Below are 18,697 nucleotides of genomic sequence, written 5' to 3'. Positions count from 1 at the left end.
ACCTAGCCCTAGCTCACTTTGCGGCGCTGCACTGCGGCTGACGCCTGGGTTATTCCAGTCTTCCCTTGGAATAGACCCTAAAGACAAATTTCCCCTTGGGGATGAATAAAGGGAATTTTATTTTTTATTTATTTTATTTTTTTAAATGTTAGTAATAGTAATTAAAAAGGCTGACTTTTATATGTTGCGATTCGATGAAGGGGGGGGGGGGGGGGGGGGGCTTCGGCACACATCGCCCCTCATCCCGGGCCAAATGAGCGTTCCTTATTTTATTTTTGAAAAGTTGGCAGCTATGTAGAACTATCTGAAAGAATCAGATATGGCAGAATAAAAAGTCTTTCTACTAACCCTAACTTAATTGGCCAATGTAGCTTTATGTTCAGCATTTTCTAGATACCTAATGTAAAATTTCACTATTCTTTTTATGATAATTTTAAGAGTTGCAATCTTTAGAGGTGACTGTCAAGAAATGACACCTCTGTGCATTTAATTTCATTCTTTCTTTATCCCCTCATCCTTAATCAGAATAATAATAATTAATAATGAAAAAAAAATGCAGCAACGACAGCTTAGAACGGCATAAAGTGCTTAAGAATTATTTTTTTTGCATTAAACTTTATTCAAAAGATTTTCAACACTTTTGCTTCACAGTTTATGCTTTTTAACAAATGCAATTAAGCAACTTACCAGCAACAACATATTGGTTTGTTATCATTTGAGGGTTTTATCAGTAAAACTGTTTCTATCCTTTTATGTTGCACTGTACACATAACAAACTTCATGCTTTTATTTGGTGACCAAAGACTTATGTGATACAGTGGATGAATGTTTGTGATGGCTTTTGGAACTGAAATAAACCTGCAATATGATTTGTAGACTTCTATCGTTATGTATCATTTTTCGGTCAAATGTAAATGTAATTTTACACGAGCTTGATGTATCATAAAACCCACAATGAGCTCAATGTGCAGCTGGTAGTACATTTATATGGACACGAACAACGTTGTTACAATTCAGTAACGTACTCCAATTAACACAAGTGAGACTGTAAATGAGACTTTTACAATGACTCTGCATCGCCACAAATATGGATTCGAACCCTGGCAACTCGGGCGTCAGACGAACTGTCTACCACGAAACCAAAGCAAGCATTGTGCAAGTTAAAGTGAATGAGATGTTGATTGAAGCCGTTCATTGTGTCCATCAGATCTGCTGTCCTATCCATCCAACTCCATTCACTGGGTTGGGTTCCCGACTTCCCATAATGGGCAGGGACGTACTCGTTGCGTCTTCTATCCCCCTATGTCTGTTTTCCAACTTGTTTTCTGTCTTTGTCTCGGGATGGGATTACTTGGTTTTGTCCAGGACCTGGCTGGGAGGGAAACAGTCAAATGTATAGTTCGAGTTTTGGGAGATTATATTTTTCCCTTGTAAATCATCTGTCTGTTATGCTCTTTATTGTTTTGTTTACATATTATTTATGCTTTGTAAACATTTGAGTGTATCCCTCTTTGTTGGGACCTGTGCTTGTGTCTGAATGAGACGTTTAGGTGATCTCAAACTAAGTACTTTGATAGTGGGCTCTTGGAATCTACTGTTTCCTATTTGAAACAAATCCCCTTTGCCTTACTTTTTCTTGGGTGCTCTAATTGTAGTTCCAGAACTTTTTACTATCCCATTTTCTTCCTTTTTACTGGCGCTGATATGACCTTAATGTGTTGCAAGCGCCGTAAAACCCTTAAAAACAAAACAAAACAAACCAAGTTCATTCAGTGGTATACAACAACAACAAATAAACTCCTCTGCCTGGTCCCTTCTATCTCTGATCTTAACCTGGGTCGTCAGGTTTCTAAAGGGGTCGGGGACTGCAAAAACAATGGCGCACGGAGCAACTGGGAATATTTTTTGCCGTGCTTGAGTCCCAGGTTATTTCCCTGAGTGCCCCTTCTGAGGGATGGACCTTCCCAGGAGTTAGTAAATGCGTTGCTCGGCCACTTCACTCTACGCACACTGGGATAAGCTTCGACACTATGGCCATGAAGCTCTTAATCTTAAGGACTTACTTTATTTTAGACAATTTGGTGGTAGCTCACTTGAAAATGCACTCTTAGGTATACACATATATAAACATATACTGGGCTCCCTAAAAGGGTTTTTAATGTGGTCTCCCTAAAAACATGTTTTTACCAAATGTCTCCTTAAAGCTACAGAAACACTTAGTAAAACAGTAGGGGGACCGAGTAATTTTCTATATACCATTGTGATCATCAAGCATCAGAATTGTGTTCATAAATCATTGTAGGGCATCAAACTATACTCATTTGAACAAAGATTGAACAGTTTAATCAATTTGAACAAGACATATGCTTGGTCCTCCAATTGGTGCATTTCACAGTGGTCACCTTAATAGTGGATTGATACTTATAATATAATATATATATATATATATATATATATATATATATATATATATATATATATATATATATATAAATATATATATATGTATATATGGACGATTAAATGGATATTAATTTAATTTCGTTTTCTTTCAAAATGTTCATGTCTCACAGCACCCCATCATCATCCAAAATGCCCAGTTCCTGCTGGAGACGGTCGTGGCCAGGATAGAATCCATGTACTCGGACAAGGATATTCCTTTCCCTCCACAACTACAGCAAGTCAATGCCTACTTCAGAAAACTCAAAGCCTTGGGTGGGAAGTGATCCCGACTCATACATTATCATGACGAATGGAAACACTATCCTTGACCATTCGAGGAAGTTATAGGGGAGGGCTGGAGGGAGAGTTGGAAGGAGGGAGGGAAAAAAAAAGGGGGGGGGAGAGAGAGAGAGAAAGAGAGAGAGAGAGAGAGAGAGAGAGAGAGAGAGAGAGAGAGAGAGAGAGAGAGAGAGAGAGAGAGAGAGAGAGATAGAGAGAGAGAGAGAGAGAGAGATTTGTATTGAGAGGAAGAGGTGAGAAGGAGCTCATTATAATGTGACATTAAACAAAAAACATTAAAATAAATGATTGGCTGTGAAGAATCCTAAATGTTTTGTTTGAATTTTCAATTTATACAAGATTTGAATCATGTCATCATTTCATGCAAAATGAAAATTATTATGACAGGAATAAAACAACAAGAACAATATTCAATATTAAAGTCCTATCCAAAGGTTATCAATCAATTCGCATTGTTGATTAACACTACAGAAATTGGGATAAACTCGGCCCCATGATGAGACAACGCTGTTATTGGCCAGGTACTCATTTTACACCTGAGGGCTCAACTATGCGTCGAGCGAGGCTTGAACCCAGGACCTTCCAATCTGAAAGCGAGTGCCATACCACTAGACCTCATAACCGCACTACTGAAATAAAGTCCCATTTTTTCCTTATTTTTGTCTATCATCACATTCTTTAGGAATCTGCCACTATTCTGCCACTCTTTAGGCACTATTTATTTCGTATTACCTTATTATTGATTTCATCCACTATCGATTTAAAGCATGTCCTCGTTTGTGCATCAACACAGTTCCTCCCTATATTCTTCTAAGAAAAAAATAAACCCACTGTCTTTTTTTCTTCCATTTTTTTCTCTCTAAACAATACTCTACAAACTTCTTCCATTTTTTTCTCTCTAAACAATACTCTACAAACTTGATAATGGTGGTATTATTATTCCTCTGAAATAAAGGCGTGTTTCTTGGTTATTGCCGTACATTGCCTCTTACACTTACATGCTAGAGAAATAAAACAAATAGAGGATGCCTGCAGCTTGGCCCGGTTGAGCTGAGCTACCCGTAGAACAAAGATAACTTAGAATAGCCCCGAGTAAAAGCAAACTGAATACAGAGATCTTTTGTGATGGATTGTCTCGTACTTAGGTTTCTTCAAGGTATTGTGAGATAATTTCAATGGAATCAATCGATAGTAAACAATTGGAATGATTACACGAGTAGTGGCCCATAGGGATCACAAAGAAATATAGTAGACCCACTTACACCCAATAGATCATTTGTTATTCTGCCGTACTAAAAAACAACACATTAAAAAAAAATTTGGCCAGAAAGCTCGTCTTTCAAATATCGATCGATTAAGATGACCTTGATATTGTCAAAAACTCTCAAACCTGGGACTGGGACTTCCCTGGTTCGAGAGTGCCTTTAAAAATTTGCATTATTTACCAGTAACACTAATAAAGGTAAAAAAATTAAGCTAAGTGGTCTTTGAGAGCCATAAACCCACGGAGCTGTTGGTTGACGGACGGTTACAATTGCTGGATACTCTTTTTTATAGGACGTAAGTATGTATCGCAAAATACTCGCTGTCAGATCTAAAAGATCCAGCTGCTGAGTAGTCGGGGGGGGGGGGGGGGGGGGGGGGGGGGAGAAAAAGTTTTCAACTGTAACGGTAACTCGGGAGCTATACTGGTCCCTGTGCTCGAGAGACGATTGCTCTATCACTGAATTATCGGGGAATCTTCTGGAGCTCAGCTCAGCTCCAGGTTATAAAATTTGTATTAAGGATGTTTCTCTGTAATTTTTCAGTAGGTGAATGAATTATCACTACCAATTCCCATGATATTAGAGACGAGCTTGCAGAAAACAAATCAAAAACCAACCCCCCCCCAATAAAAAAAACAACACAAAAAACAAAAACAAAACACACTCATGACACGCGTGCACAACGAAAAATGGTCTAGGGTAAACAAGGACAACACAGATGTGATGTCAAAAAATTAATGAACAGGACTCAGATTCATTTGTTGTAACCTTGATAATGGTAGTAACTCTTCGTGTTAATGTAACGTATAAAGGACCACCAAGCAAATAATAAAAGTATTGAAGCATTACCTGTTTCTCTTATATTATAAGAGTGCTCGATAATTTTGGCTAGAACATGTTTTATTGTCAATGGAAAGACACTCATATTTTTTATGATTGGAACGATCGTTCGGTGCTTCAGGTCCTCCATAACTCTCTCTCTCTCTCTCTCTCTCTCTCTCTCTCTCTCTCTCTCTCTCTCTCTCTTTCTCTCTCTCTCTCTCTCTCTCTCTCTCTCTCTCTCTCTCTCTCTCCACACACACACACTCTCTCTATCTCTCTTTCACAACACACACACACAATATATATATGTATAAAAATATATATATATATATATATATATATATATATATAAATATATATATATATATAATATATAATTAGTTATTAATATATATTACATTTTTTAAAAATGTTATATAATTGGTTAAACTATAGATTATGAAGTTAGCGCCGGCAACTCATCAGTAACCGTATATAAAAAAGCATTGTCCTGGTTGACAAAGATCTCCTGACTGTTGCTCCAGCCAGAAGTTACAAGTGGTTTGGGAATCTATCGAAACTTCACATACTTTTTTTAATACTAAGTCTTTGATCCAAAATGTCCACTTTGCTAATGCTCTTATTGGGTCCACCAATAATGACCCCCGAATGGAAAATATATAATCCATGATTTCTTTGAGAATAAATAACAACTGCACCACTTGATCCTGGGCATGTTGCAATGTCGTATTTCAAGTAAGGTCGTTCCAACCAATCATATCGCTCGAATTTGGGCGGTTGAAACTCTATTTTCTGGTCCTGAGAAATTACAATTTTCCAATCAACTCGTCCATTGAAAGAGAGTTTTGTTCCTGGACCTAATGTGACCCAACCTTCTGTAGAAGGTAAACTCTTTTCATTGTTACTACCGCCAATGGTCATTAAAGCAGACAATTCTTTATCTAAAGTGAATTGCAATCCATTTTTATTAGAAAACCCAAGTTCCGAAGCAGTAACTTTACCATGCTCAGATCCAAACATCCTACAAAAGTACTGAATAGACGAATTATCCGATTCAGATGACATCCTCCATTTTGTTCCCGGTGGGAATATGTACATACGCCTATGTTTTGCAGGGAGACAACGAGGATCCAAGCCAAGTATGAAATACGGAGAATCCATGATCTTTCCTATCGTAACATGTTTGCTTTTAGCATGAGGATGGGAAACTATAACACCCCAGTGTCCAAAAGTTGTGCAAGTTGTCTCTCTGGCAATTTCTATCCATTTTTCATCCTCAACCATCTTGACCAGTTCAGTATCGTGTGAGACGCATTCTACGCGAACCATGTCTATGTCAGATATTGGAATTGGCTCTAACTTGACCAGTTTTATTCCGTAGAGACATCTTATCTGATCTTTGTCTTTTTCAGAATCGTAAAATAAATCAAACGTGGCACACTCGGCTTCCAGGTCATCAAAGATCACGTGAGCCGCAGTCGTGACGTAAATGGTCACAAATTTCTTTTCTGGGGCTTTGTTATCTTTGCAACATTTAGGACAGGGGCATTTACCATGCTTGGTGCTGCAGGTCAAAGATTCACAATCCCATATTGGCAATATAAATCCGGTTCCATATCTGACTGCTCGTCTGCTTCCCTTAATATTACTATAGGGGTATGGTGTATCGTTGTCTATGTAGGTGTCCGGTCGATTGGGACTGACATATTTAACAGTAACCCGCACAGTCATTTTCATATACAATTTGATAACGTCAAAAGCTTCGTCTGTTCGTATTTCCTCCGGTAAATGATCACGAGAGAATTCATTAGCCGGAATGAATTTGTCATGACCAGAATTTTTACGACAACGTTCATAAAGCTGATCCGAATTTTCTCCGCCCTCGTATATAACCTCACATTCTGGGATTGTAAGTTCAGTGTTGTAATTTGAGGTAGCCATATTATTTATTCCCGGAGTATAGGATGTCAAACTCATGTGTGTATCAGCTTCATTTACTGTTGGCGGATGTCCCTCTTTTAAACGTTTATCGAGTTAACTTTCAAAGACCACGTTCGTTCAAATCATTTTATCTGTTAAAGAAAAAAAAAGACGATACATAAATAAATAATCAAAGATAACATTCTTACTTATAAATAGAGCTTTCATATTAAAACAACTAATGAATATTTTTTTTATTTTCGAATTTTTAGACTAAACATCCCCGGCATGAAATCTGTTTGGGGGCGGTGTGTCGCAAATGTTTTCACAAGTTGTTATGTTTTATTAAGTTATCTCCAAGTGAAAGTAAAATTTTTTTTTCTTTAATCAATTGCCCATTGTCCAGTTATTCCCATCGCGCCTCAAAGTTTTCCAGTTTGCTATTCAAACACGACAGAACCATGTATCATGTTTTAAAGCCACTATTCAACACATCAAACCGTAGTATTACATCATAGTCTTAGTCAACCTACAATTCAGGTTTCACTATCCATGACTTCTGACCACTACAACCTAAAAACAACTCTGCAAATGACGGGGTCGAATGGTAATAGACTAATCATTAGTGCCGCGCTGAAGACCGGTCTGGACCGGCGGTCCCACGGTCTTTTAGCTGTGAACCGGAGACCGGTCCCATAGGGGAAGACCGGCGGCGGTCCTCACTTCTTATCACCTTCGGTCTCGCGCCATAGCCTACTACTTCCCCAGCGATTCGTTGCCTTCGGTTGCCTATCTTCCACCAATCACCACCCATCCCACTTAATTAATCGCACCCACCCCCCTTTGCCATACACTAAACGACACAGACGACCATACAGGCAGACGACCACCAACCTCCACTCCGCAAACCGCCCTTTCGTGTGTGAGATGGGGGGAACAGGAGGCGCACGCCTTGGACGATTCCATTATACGGGGTAAATTTCAAAATTTACTTCACCATAATGATCGCAATGACAATGATCTATGGTGAAGGCATGACCCCTCTTCTCTAATGGGTTATTGTTTGAAATGCATGTGACTACTAAAGATGTGTGTGTTTGTGTGTGTGTGTGTGTGTGTGTGTGTGTGTGTGTGTGTGTCGAACCTAGCAAGGAGCAAATCCGATTTTTTGTTTTCTTTTGTCCATCTCTTGTCACCACTCCTTTCTATCGCAGTGTTGTCATTTAAAATAATACAATAATATTAAAATTTCGTTTGGTGTTTTTACTAATCAAATAATATGAGTTTCATTAGTTTCTTCCTTCCAAAAAAACCCAGTTATAACGTCTGAATTTTAAAAAAGTCCAATAGAATATTTGGGGACCCCGATAGCTCAGTTGATAGAGCACTCTCTTTATACGCAAAGGGCCAGAGATCGATCCCGGGTGCAGTCGAGTTTTTTCTGAATCCCTGTCTACTCAGCAATGAATGGGTAGCTGAGTTTGTTAGATCTGGTGAAAAGTCACCATCGACCCCTCTTATTACCTCATCCACCCCCTCTTATTATAACTTCACGTCTCTCTCTTACTCTTCAATGCTCGCTGCCCTCTAATGTGTGTGTGTGTGTGTTGGGGGGGGGGGGTAGGAGTTGCGTGTGTGTATCAACGCCACGAACAACTCGATCAACGCCTTGGGCGATGCCATTATCTCCGTTAATGGAGATAAATTTCAAATTTTATTAAATTATCGAAGTAACAATGAAGTACGGTGAGCAAATAAAGAAGGCATCACCCCTCTTCTCTAATTAGGTTACAATTTGAAATGAGTGTGACTACTCCGTGTGTTTTACTCCTGTAGACCACGGTTTTCATCGTGTAGCGGTCTTTAACGGTTCAAGAATGAACGATCCCACGGTCTCAAAGGTCAAACCGGTTCGAATTTCCAACAGTCTCTCAGGAATGTTCAATGTCGAAAAGGACCGGTCCTTGCGGTCTTCATTTCCCAAGGACCGTAGGACCGTGGTCCTTAAGCTTGCCAAGGACCGCCCCGCACTACTAATCATGATAGGATGAACAGTCTCGACGCCGCTCTAGTATTTTCAGAACTATACAAGATAAGAAAATGACATTGGTATCAAAACAGCGCTTTGCTGATTTCCTTTCTGTCAATCATTTTGAATTTCAACATAGTCACAGTTCCCATCCACACAGGGCCGCCAACGGCGCATCAATTGTTTCTTCGCGCCGAGAGGAATTCGCATGACATACTTCGACATCATCGAGTCACCCCTGTCTGCATCTCGCCATCACCGCCAAAAATTGTCCCCTTGAGGTGTCTTTTAAAAGAGAAGGGAAGGAGAAAGTCACTTGTTGCTCTATTGGGACTGTAGGAGTTATTTCATGACTTCACGAAACTTCTTCTTTCAATGTGATCATGCGTTTATGTGAACATTCTCTTTGTCAAAGTGCTTCATTGTTTTATCCGTGATTGCCTCGGTGAAGTTCGTGAATTTTTGTTTGTTTTTTTTTGTTTTGCTGCCTCGATTAAGTTTGTGGATGACCGCTGCTAGTCTGGTCGTTAATATTGGTGAAGACAGCATCAGTTGTATTAAAACACTTAACCCACCTTTGAACTGTTCGAATGTTAACAAACGAGCCACCAGAAACAAGATTCAGCCGTTCATGAATGTTTACGGGTGCATATTTCCTTTTAAGTGATTTCTTCGGATGACACTTTTTTTTGATTTACTACGCTCGTTGCAGATTGTAGTTGGCCACTGTGAGCCTTGTCGTTAATGTTGGTTGAGACGGCAAAGGTTCCAGTAAAACATGTAACCCACATTTAAACTATTCGAATGCCAGAACACGAGTCATCATAAACAATTTTCAGCCATTCACGAATGTTTACGAGTTCAAATCTCTCTGCAGAAATGAAACCAATAACAGCTCGCTTTTTGATGCATAGATCCTTTCAATTGGGTATTCGACTAACATGTTGGAATAGGGGTTCTTCCAAATAAGATGATTAAAAAAAAACCCAGCTAGGTAAACAAAATTTGGCGACATAATAGAAGAAAACATTTCGCACATTTTGATTTATAGTGTTAACTCTCTCCTTACCAGCCATTTTCAGGATTTTCCCCAAAACTTCTCACCCAACTAACACAAAAATATATTTTTTATCACTCAAACACAACAGTAGTAAATTCTTGCGATAAATAATTTATGTAGTAAAACATGCTCTATAATACGCTGTTAATTTTCTTTCAATTTTATGATGTACCAGAGAGATTTGAATAAGAAAAATGTTGGTTGTATCAAAACGAACGTGACGATTTTCCAATAGTTGGTAAGGAGAGGGCAGGCGCTTTGAATACAATCGGAAATATCCGATAGGCGTCAAGACTGTTCAGTCACGCTTCGCCGAAAATACAACCAGCAGTCAAGCGTGAACACGTGAGGAAAATATCTTACTGGTGTTACTCCAGTCGTCTGAAGACTTTAACGTGTTTAAAGAAATGATCTGTTTCAATGTGAAAATTATATTATCTTCTTAAAAAATAACATTTTAATGACATTACGTAAAAAATGATACAGGGCTACTCGTATTACAATTACAAGAATCCAGGAGGACGATTTTGAAGACTTGACTACTTTAATCCAGCAATGCGTTCGTGGCGTTCGCGAGGCTTATTGTTGACAATTCCCTAAGCTAATCACGATTGTTGCAAGTTTATTTACAACACAATGGGAGCTCATACCAGGATCTAAAATTATTACAGCCACTTTTTGTTTACAATCGATCATTAAATTTCTCGTTGGAAAAAGGCCTTTCAAATGAATCAATATTTATATAGTCTGCTTAACTCTCAGTTTGTTAAGACTACTCAGTCGAAATGTTCTTACTCAAGGAATAATTTAAAAAAATAATTAAAAACCATACACGCACTTGCATGGTGTCAATTAGTAAACATAAAATAGAAATCTAAACCATATGAATGTAAAGACCACTGACGCACTGTTCCCAATAACATGTTGACGTCTCTTTGCCACTCCAATCGGGACTGCCAGATAGTTTCAAAACGAAATGCCAAATAAACCACATCCTAATTCAAATGAAGTACAATGTCACGCTTACACATGCTTCATTGTTCATTTCAAATGCAAGATAAATGATTAATAATTTTTTTTACTTCTCAGTAATTATCCACTTATCACAATGTGAGAATAACTAAATTAATTGAGAGTAGAAAAATAAACCAAAAACAACGAGAAATCAAGTTATAAAATGCTTTTGATCAATTTTGAGTTAGTAAATAATTATATATATATATATATATATATATTATATATATATATATATATATATATATATATATATATAATATATATATATATAATACTAGTAAAAAGCCCGCAATTTCGCGGGGAAAGAACTATTTTCATTCGATACTGTACTCACCATCATTTAATGAAGGCAGAAAAACAAACACCCTAGCACTTTTAATAACACTTATGACTAACCTCTCGAGCTAACCCTAATAGAAAAAAACAACTCTCGGACTGCTTTGCACTACCTTTCAATACTTAACAAATCACAATGGCGGTCGAAAATCAAAACAATGGTCAAATTAGGAAATTTTAAACTTTCACAAATCTATCAAGGTTTGTTCTAGAGTTTTTAAAATACTTCTATATAATGACGAACTGAATAAATAAATGCCTGACAAAATATCAACGGTAAAAATACAAATTTAAAGAATACTAGCGATGTAGGAGCTTTCGGAATGTCTCCCCTTTACTTAACTTATGGAAAAACAAACACCCTAGCACCTTTAATAACACTTATGACTAACCTCTCGAGCTAACCCTAATAGTAAAAAAAGAATCAAAATGGCGACTGAAATACCTTCATGTGATCAAGTGAATAATATCACTATGAATGCCACGATTTGCTGAAAAATGCCAACACACACATGTATACACCACACACAACACACACAAACATACACACACACACACACACACACACACACAAACATACACGCGATTAGAACATACTGCTACATAACAAAACTGATCACCGCTAAATCAACAACACAACGGAAGTAATAATAATAATACTTGATGTCATAAATAGTTGACGCAAATTGACAACTTTTTACAGTGTCAAAATTAGTTGATTTTGAGAGCCAAGTGTCGTCGGTACATATTTTATGATATTATCTGTTTGACTCAACGAACTTTCAAACTGACTTTAAATTATAAAAGGAAATCAAGTTATCTGTTTATCTATCTGTAAAAAATACATTTCTTATTTTCAAATCTTTCAGTAGAGTTGTGCGCCGTATCAATTTTTTTATTGACTCAAATAAGCACAATGTTCTCCACAATGCTATATTTTTTAAAAGAAAGGATATATATATATAGCGCAATATCCACTAAATGTGCTCAAAGCGCTTTACAAAGGGTCCCTGACCAACAGCAACAGGTGACACGTAGAACGAGACACGACGCCTGTTAGGCGATATTACAATGTTTTCCGACAGACAACGTTGTTAACAGTCAGTTATTCCTTTTACACCTGAGTGCGGTGAGAGAATATGAGTAAGAGCCTTTTCTAGGGACTCAACTATGAGCCGAGCGAGGCCCTAACACAGGACCTTCCGATCCGAAAGCGAGTGTCATACCACAAGACCACATAGCCGCACATATGAATATTAACTTTTCGAAATTTAGTTTTTTAAAACACCAAGCTGGCAAATCTCAGCTTGTCTTCCCGAAATAATATCGGGAAAATCCTGTAACACGGTCTTTTGAAATCCCCAATTAATAATCTCTGTGTACATGCGTGTCAGCCGAATCGAAAAAAAAAATCAATAAAAAAAAAAAAAAAAAGGGGGGGGGGTGATATAGATAGTATGCAGATGACGTCACTCAGGCCTTTGTTATTGTTTTTGCCATCCGCGTTTGTGAGTTGTTCTTACTAAACTGTATTAACCAGACTATACAAGTTCATGGTTACACAGAGTTTGTGTGTTGGCCAACTTTACTTCCGGATGGCAATGTTGTGAACTTCTTAGCCAAGTGCATACTATCTATACTTTCAGTTTGCGAGTATCTATCTCCATGTTTTGATACAGGAATGTATAGATAGAACGAAATTGACGTCACTCAGCTCTTTGTTTTTGTTTTAGCCAACCATTTTTATGAGTAATCCTCACTCAATTGTATTGGTGCATTGCATTTATCCAAAAAGCTCAAAAGCTCCGCCAGCCGGATATAAAGTACCAACACACAAGACTATGTGTAACCTTAAACGATTATAGATGGTGTGCCCTTGGCTAAGAAACTCACAACATAGCCATCCGGAAATACAACGGACCAACACACAAAACTATGTGAAGCCTTGAAGGTTAAGAGTCTGGTTAACATGGATGGCAAAAAAACAAAACAAAAAAAAAAAAAAAAAACAATAACGAAGACCTGAGTGGCGTCGTCTTCGTTCTATGAAAAGGCTGATTGATACAGTTTAGTGAGAACTACTCGTAAAAAAGGGCTGGCTAAAAACAATAAGAAAGAGGTGACTGACGTTAACTTCGTTCTATCTATTAATCAGACTATAAACCGTTAATGTTACACATTGTTTTGAGTGTTGGTACGTTAGATCTGGCTGGCGGATGTTGTGAGTATTTTGCCTAAGCGTACAGCATCAATATATCTGGTCCAGTTTGCATGTTAAGGTGGGCGGTCTTTGAAAATCAATTAAACCTTTTTGTCATTGCGAATAAGATGAGAAAGAGTTTTTCTCAATTTTTCAATTTTGTATCGATTTTGCCCCTTAGTGGTGGAAAGCAACGGGAATCTGTCGTTATCTTTTAGAGATCAACTAATCAATCCTAACATTGATCTCTAAATCGATTTGTCGATAAACATTCAATTCATGGAACATTCCATAGGGAATAAATAGATTTTTGAACTTTTGGTAGGCAGTAGCAAAAAGAGAAGACAGAAAAAAAAAGGAATAAGTGACAGGACAACATCAAGGAATGGACATGTTTGATGTGAATGAGAAGGTAAATGACGGAGGATGAGTGGTACTCGATTGTGAAGGCTGCATCCCCCCCCCTACCTCCCCCCCCCCCCACCCCCGACGACCAGCTGGTCATGGGAATGAGTGAGAAAAATGAAGTAGAATGAAGTAAAAAGAGAACTCGATTAGTTATTCCAACTTTGTTGCTGTACAATGACAAAACATCTTTTAAAAAAATAACCAGAAAACGTAGACTTTACATATTAATAGTCAAAGAAAGATGGCCCTCAACTTGTTACAAAAACTGGAATATGGGACTTGGACGAAGTTTTGAAAATTGAGAGGAATGAGTAGAAAAAAGAAAAATGCCCTCGTGAAATTGATGCTAAACAACTTGGAAAAATCAGACCTTTCGATTCAAAATATTATGTCGGGATGATCTAAATGTCGAAAAGTAATTCTAAGGTTAAAATGACGAGAAATTTGAAATTTTAGTTTTTGCCTCTTTCAGAAACGGTAGCACATTTATTGACCGGTTTGTCAGGAAGTCTGGGGTTCGATCTCCAATTGAGACAGACTGATTTGTTTATGAAGTATGTGTGTGTGTGTGTGTGTGTGTGTGTGTGTGTGTGTGTGTGTTGGGGGGGGGGTGTGATCTTTCCGTTGATCTAATCTCTGAAGTACCGTCTTTGCAAAAGGCTACTTCAGAGGTTAGATCATCGGACCATCGTTATCTTTCTGTTCTATCTGTCACTGTTTCATACACTCCTTTTTTTTTCAAATTCTTTTTATAAACCAGTGCCTGATCCATGATTTGTGACTTTAACTATTTTAGTCTCGTAATTTAAAATGTTGCTGACCTGTGTAGATAATAATACTGCTTGTTCATAATATGTCAGATTTGATTTCAATAGGTTGTGTTATAAATTTTTCTAGTCCATGTTTTTTAAAAAATGGATTGTATTAGTACCGTGTAGTGGGATGACTAAGGCTAGCCACCTAATGTGCCCCCTCCTAGATTGAAAATTATAAACCAAATGTAATAAAATGTACACCATTTGATAGATTTCACTCTTCCCCACACTTTAGAAAAAGAACATCAGACAAGTTATTTCAATGTATTAGGCCACTTTTTAAAAACATCTTTATATGATATAGCTTTAAAAAAAAATAACGCTTTTATATAGCGCCACACCCACTAAACGTGCTCAAAGCTCTTTACAAGGGGTCCCTGGCCAACAACAATAATTAACATGTAGGACGAGACATGACGCCTGTTAGGCGATATATATGTTTTTCCGACAGAGACAACGCTGTTAACGGGCAGGTCCTCATTTTACACCTGAGTACGGTGAGAGAATGTGAGTAAAGGGCCTTTACCAAGGATTCAACTATGCGCTGAGCGAGGCTCGAACCCAAGAGTGTCATACCACTAGACCACATAGCCGCACAATAAAATGTACATCATTTGCTAGATGCCACCCTTCCCCACACTTTAGAAAAAGAACATCAGACAGGTTATTTCACTGTCTTAGACCACTTGTTTTTTAAACATCTTTATATGATATAATATCTTGACAGTTTAATAAGCTGTCCAATGTTCTTTTTATTAAGTGTAGGAAGGGATGAAATCTACGACATGATGTACATTTTTGTTAACTCTCTACTTACCGACCATTTCCAGTATTTTCCCAAAATGGCAGGCTTACCCTGCAGAAAAAAATGATTTTTAAACTCAAACAATCTCTCTACAAAACAACTTTATGTTCTTATTGTGATGTGCAAAATAAATCTGAATAAGAAAGATGTATCTATATTGTGTCGTATCACATGGGACGATTTTGCTGTAGGTGGTAAGGAGAGGGTGAAATCATTTTCAATCTGGGAGGCACATTTGGGAACAGGTTTTAGTCACCCGGTTTACATCCAGGCTACATGTCATGTATTAGATAAAGAACTAAAAGAGATGAAGTGAGTAGGAAAGTGCCAGAATACAATAGAGAATAAAAATTTCGCGGCGGTGATGGGGGTTTGAACCCGCGACCTTACTGGTACGACAACTCCGCCCGGACGGGGAGAGCGTGACTCTACCGTATGAGCTATCCACGATGACTCCCATTACTGCCGCGATAGTTTATTCTCTATTGTCTTCTGGCACTTTCCTACTCACTTCATCTCTTGTTGTTACAACATAAGTGCCTGCTCCACTCACTTTTCTGAATTAAAGAAATAAACAAATGTGCATGACAGGTGCCAGACAAAGCAAGAAAGAAAAATTCAAGAAAAAAAAAAAAACCATCCCAAAAAAATCAGTCGACCTCGACTGGGGATCGAACCTCAGACCTTCTGATAATCAGGTTTTTAATTTTGTCTGGCACCTTTCATGAACAAATGTTCAGTTCCATAATTTCTTAATAATTTGATAATGTCATGTCTTTTATGCTTTCCTTTAGTTTCTGGCCATTTTATCAACAACAGGCATTCACCAACATAAAATCGTGAGCATTTATATAACGCAATATCCACTAAATACGCTCAAAACGCTTTACAAGAGGTCCCAAGACAACAGCAACACTCGGCATGTAAGACGCCCATTAGGCGATATTACATTTTTTCCGACAGAGACAATGCTGTTAACGGCCTGGTACTCATTTTAACTTGGGTACGGCGGGAGAATATGAGTAAAGAGCTTTTCCCAAGGAAAACTATGCGCCGCTCAGAGCGGAACTCTAACCCCGCCCTGGACCTTCCGATCCAAAGGCGAGTGTCATACCACTAGACCATATTATAGCGTCAATTTTATTTAAAATTGAAAAACTTTTCCCCAAACATTGACAAAGCCGGACTGATTTCTAAGGTTAATAATACATTACTGCGTTTTCCGTGTCGTTGGAGACACGTCCACTATGTTATCGCTGGGCATTATTGGTTAGTATTTAGGATCGATTACGTCTCATAAAATATTTCGTTTGTGACAGGGCAGATAAGAACTGTCAACATATTGTGGTCCTGTCGTCTCGATCTGTTTGTGACCCACCGCCTCTGACCGGCATTATGTGGGGTCCGACGTGCACTTATTTGCAGGTCTGATAACCCAATTCATTATAGGGCTGATTTTAATAATGGAAATATACACAAAAATTGGCGCAAAATATTATCCACTACAACAATGTTAAACTAGTCCTATAAACGGGCTTGGGTGTCAGATCTGCATATATGTACACCTCAGTGGAGGTCAAATCAGATGCCGAAAAGTGAATTTTGAATTAAAATCATCAAAAATTACGCCTTTTGCGCCACGATATCATAAGATATCATCGCCTAGGCATTCCATGAAGGAATATAGATAACTCACCAAACAAGATGTCTGATGTCAACAGGAATCACCCATGTTGTCCAAGTGAGCAAATTGGGGGTTAATAATCTTGCTCAAGGAAAAAAAAAACGAAAATGCCTGAAGTGGGACTCGAACCCGGGTCATCCGGATCACAGTGCAATGCCTAAACCACTCGGCCACTTCGCCCCCTGTAGTCGTTATATTAACATTAAAAAATCAACAATTTCCCCGCGCACGGAATAAATAACACTCCAGGATTCTTACATTATGTTGTCCGGCATCAACTTTCATGCTACAAAAGCCGCATAAGTTGCTGAATTGAAAGGAGTCAGTTAACACGAATGCGCCGAAATGTCAAAGGGAATTGTTCCAAAACGTGTGCGATTCCATTGGTTGGCTTTGTCAATGGGTGAAAACAATCAATTACCCCCCCCCCCCCACACACACACATTAAAAAAAAAACCCAAAAAAAAAACACACAAAAAATAAAATAAAATAAATAAAAACCCAGCAAAACCACCAAATAAAAAAACAAACAAAAACAACAAAATAATATAAACAAACAAACTAGCCAAACACATAAAAAAACCAACAATTAAATGATATATGTAAATATATATATATACACTTTAAAAAAAATAATTTTATTAAATCCCACGTTTACAATTATTTGTAATGACTATAAATATTTTTGAGATACCCTGTATACAACTTTTGTTAATACCTTAAAATCGTCAAGCCCTCAGCAGAAATATTATATTTAATGTAAGTTGTCCTCATTATAGAGTTCACTATGCTGAATACAACTAAAGGGCACAAGCGTTGATAAATGCATTCCCCTTACATATTGGACACGAAGGCCACCGAATCATCATCGATCTAAAATTAGTGTTAAATTTCTTTGAGTTAAGTATACACCAATTAGTCTCATTAAAATTGACAAATTTAACTCACCGCGTTGAAATGTTACTGTGTTGGGTCGAAGGCAAGACTATGCCTTCGGATTGGTAGATGAACTAAACTTGAGCGTTTATATAGAGCAATATCCAATAAACGTACTCAAAGCGCTTTGCAAGGGGTGCCGAGCCAACAGCAACACCTAACATGTATACATAACATGACACCTGCTAGGCGATATCACAAATTTTTTTTTCGGACAGAGGCAACGCTGTTACCGGCTAGGTACTCATTTTACACCGAGTACGGTGAGAGAAATGTGAGTAAAGAGTTTTTTCAAAGGACTCAACTATGAGCCGAGCGAGGATCGAAGCCAGGACCTGCCGATCCGAAAGTGAGTGTCATATCACGAGACGACATAGCCGCACGAGTCATTGGAAAAGGTCTCTTTAATCACATTCTTTCACCATACTCAAGTGCAAAATAAGTTCCTTCTTTGGATAAAGAAAGTTAATTTTATCTTATTAAAGAAATGCAATGAGAAAACTGTATATTTACAATTTATTCCTGAAAATATATTTGAAAATAATATTGTGTTAGAAGGAAATTTTATCTTCTCTAAACAAAATACCTGTTTCAATACACAAGCGCCCATAAGGTAAAATAAAGAAATGATCGATTTACAGGAAAACAGTTCAATTAT

At 37.8% G+C, this 18,697-nt stretch overlaps 2 protein-coding genes across 2 annotated transcripts in view; one reads left to right on the top strand and one right to left on the bottom strand.

The window, feature by feature from the left end:
• Nucleotides 1–3,051, top strand: part of LOC144970289 (exocyst complex component 8-like) — a 33,343-nt gene extending 30,292 nt beyond the window's left edge. Inside the window, exon 16 of the mRNA XM_078909777.1 lies at nucleotides 2,574–3,051. Coding sequence (XP_078765903.1) covers nucleotides 2,574–2,726 — 153 coding nt within the window. The 3' untranslated portion in view covers nucleotides 2,727–3,051. The remainder of the gene's footprint in view (nucleotides 1–2,573) is intronic.
• A 2,234-nt stretch (nucleotides 3,052–5,285) lies between these two features.
• Nucleotides 5,286–10,068, bottom strand: LOC144971963 (uncharacterized). Its single transcript, XM_078913040.1, has 2 exons — nucleotides 10,011–10,068; nucleotides 5,286–6,901 (listed from the first exon to the last, which is right to left on the bottom strand). Exon 2 carries the CDS (start codon nucleotides 6,804–6,806, stop codon nucleotides 5,391–5,393), a length of 1,416 nt encoding a protein of 471 aa, XP_078769166.1. The 5' UTR covers nucleotides 6,807–6,901; nucleotides 10,011–10,068; the 3' UTR covers nucleotides 5,286–5,390.
• Nucleotides 10,069–18,697: the final 8,629 nt, after the last annotated feature.

This window comes from Berghia stephanieae, chromosome 4 (genome assembly GCF_034508935.2).
Source record: "Berghia stephanieae isolate SIO BIC M18660-M18661 chromosome 4, UCSD_Bste_1.3, whole genome shotgun sequence".
NCBI lineage: Eukaryota > Metazoa > Mollusca > Gastropoda > Nudibranchia > Aeolidiidae > Berghia > Berghia stephanieae.
The sequence above is the reverse complement of the archived record's forward strand: the minus strand, read 5'-3'. Positions and strand labels throughout refer to the sequence as shown.

Bases quoted from the DNA above. Each gene is read 5' to 3' on its own strand.
- LOC144971963 (XM_078913040.1), bottom strand. From the start codon at position 6,806: ATGAGTTTGACATCCTATACTCCGGGAATAAATAATATGGCTACCTCA.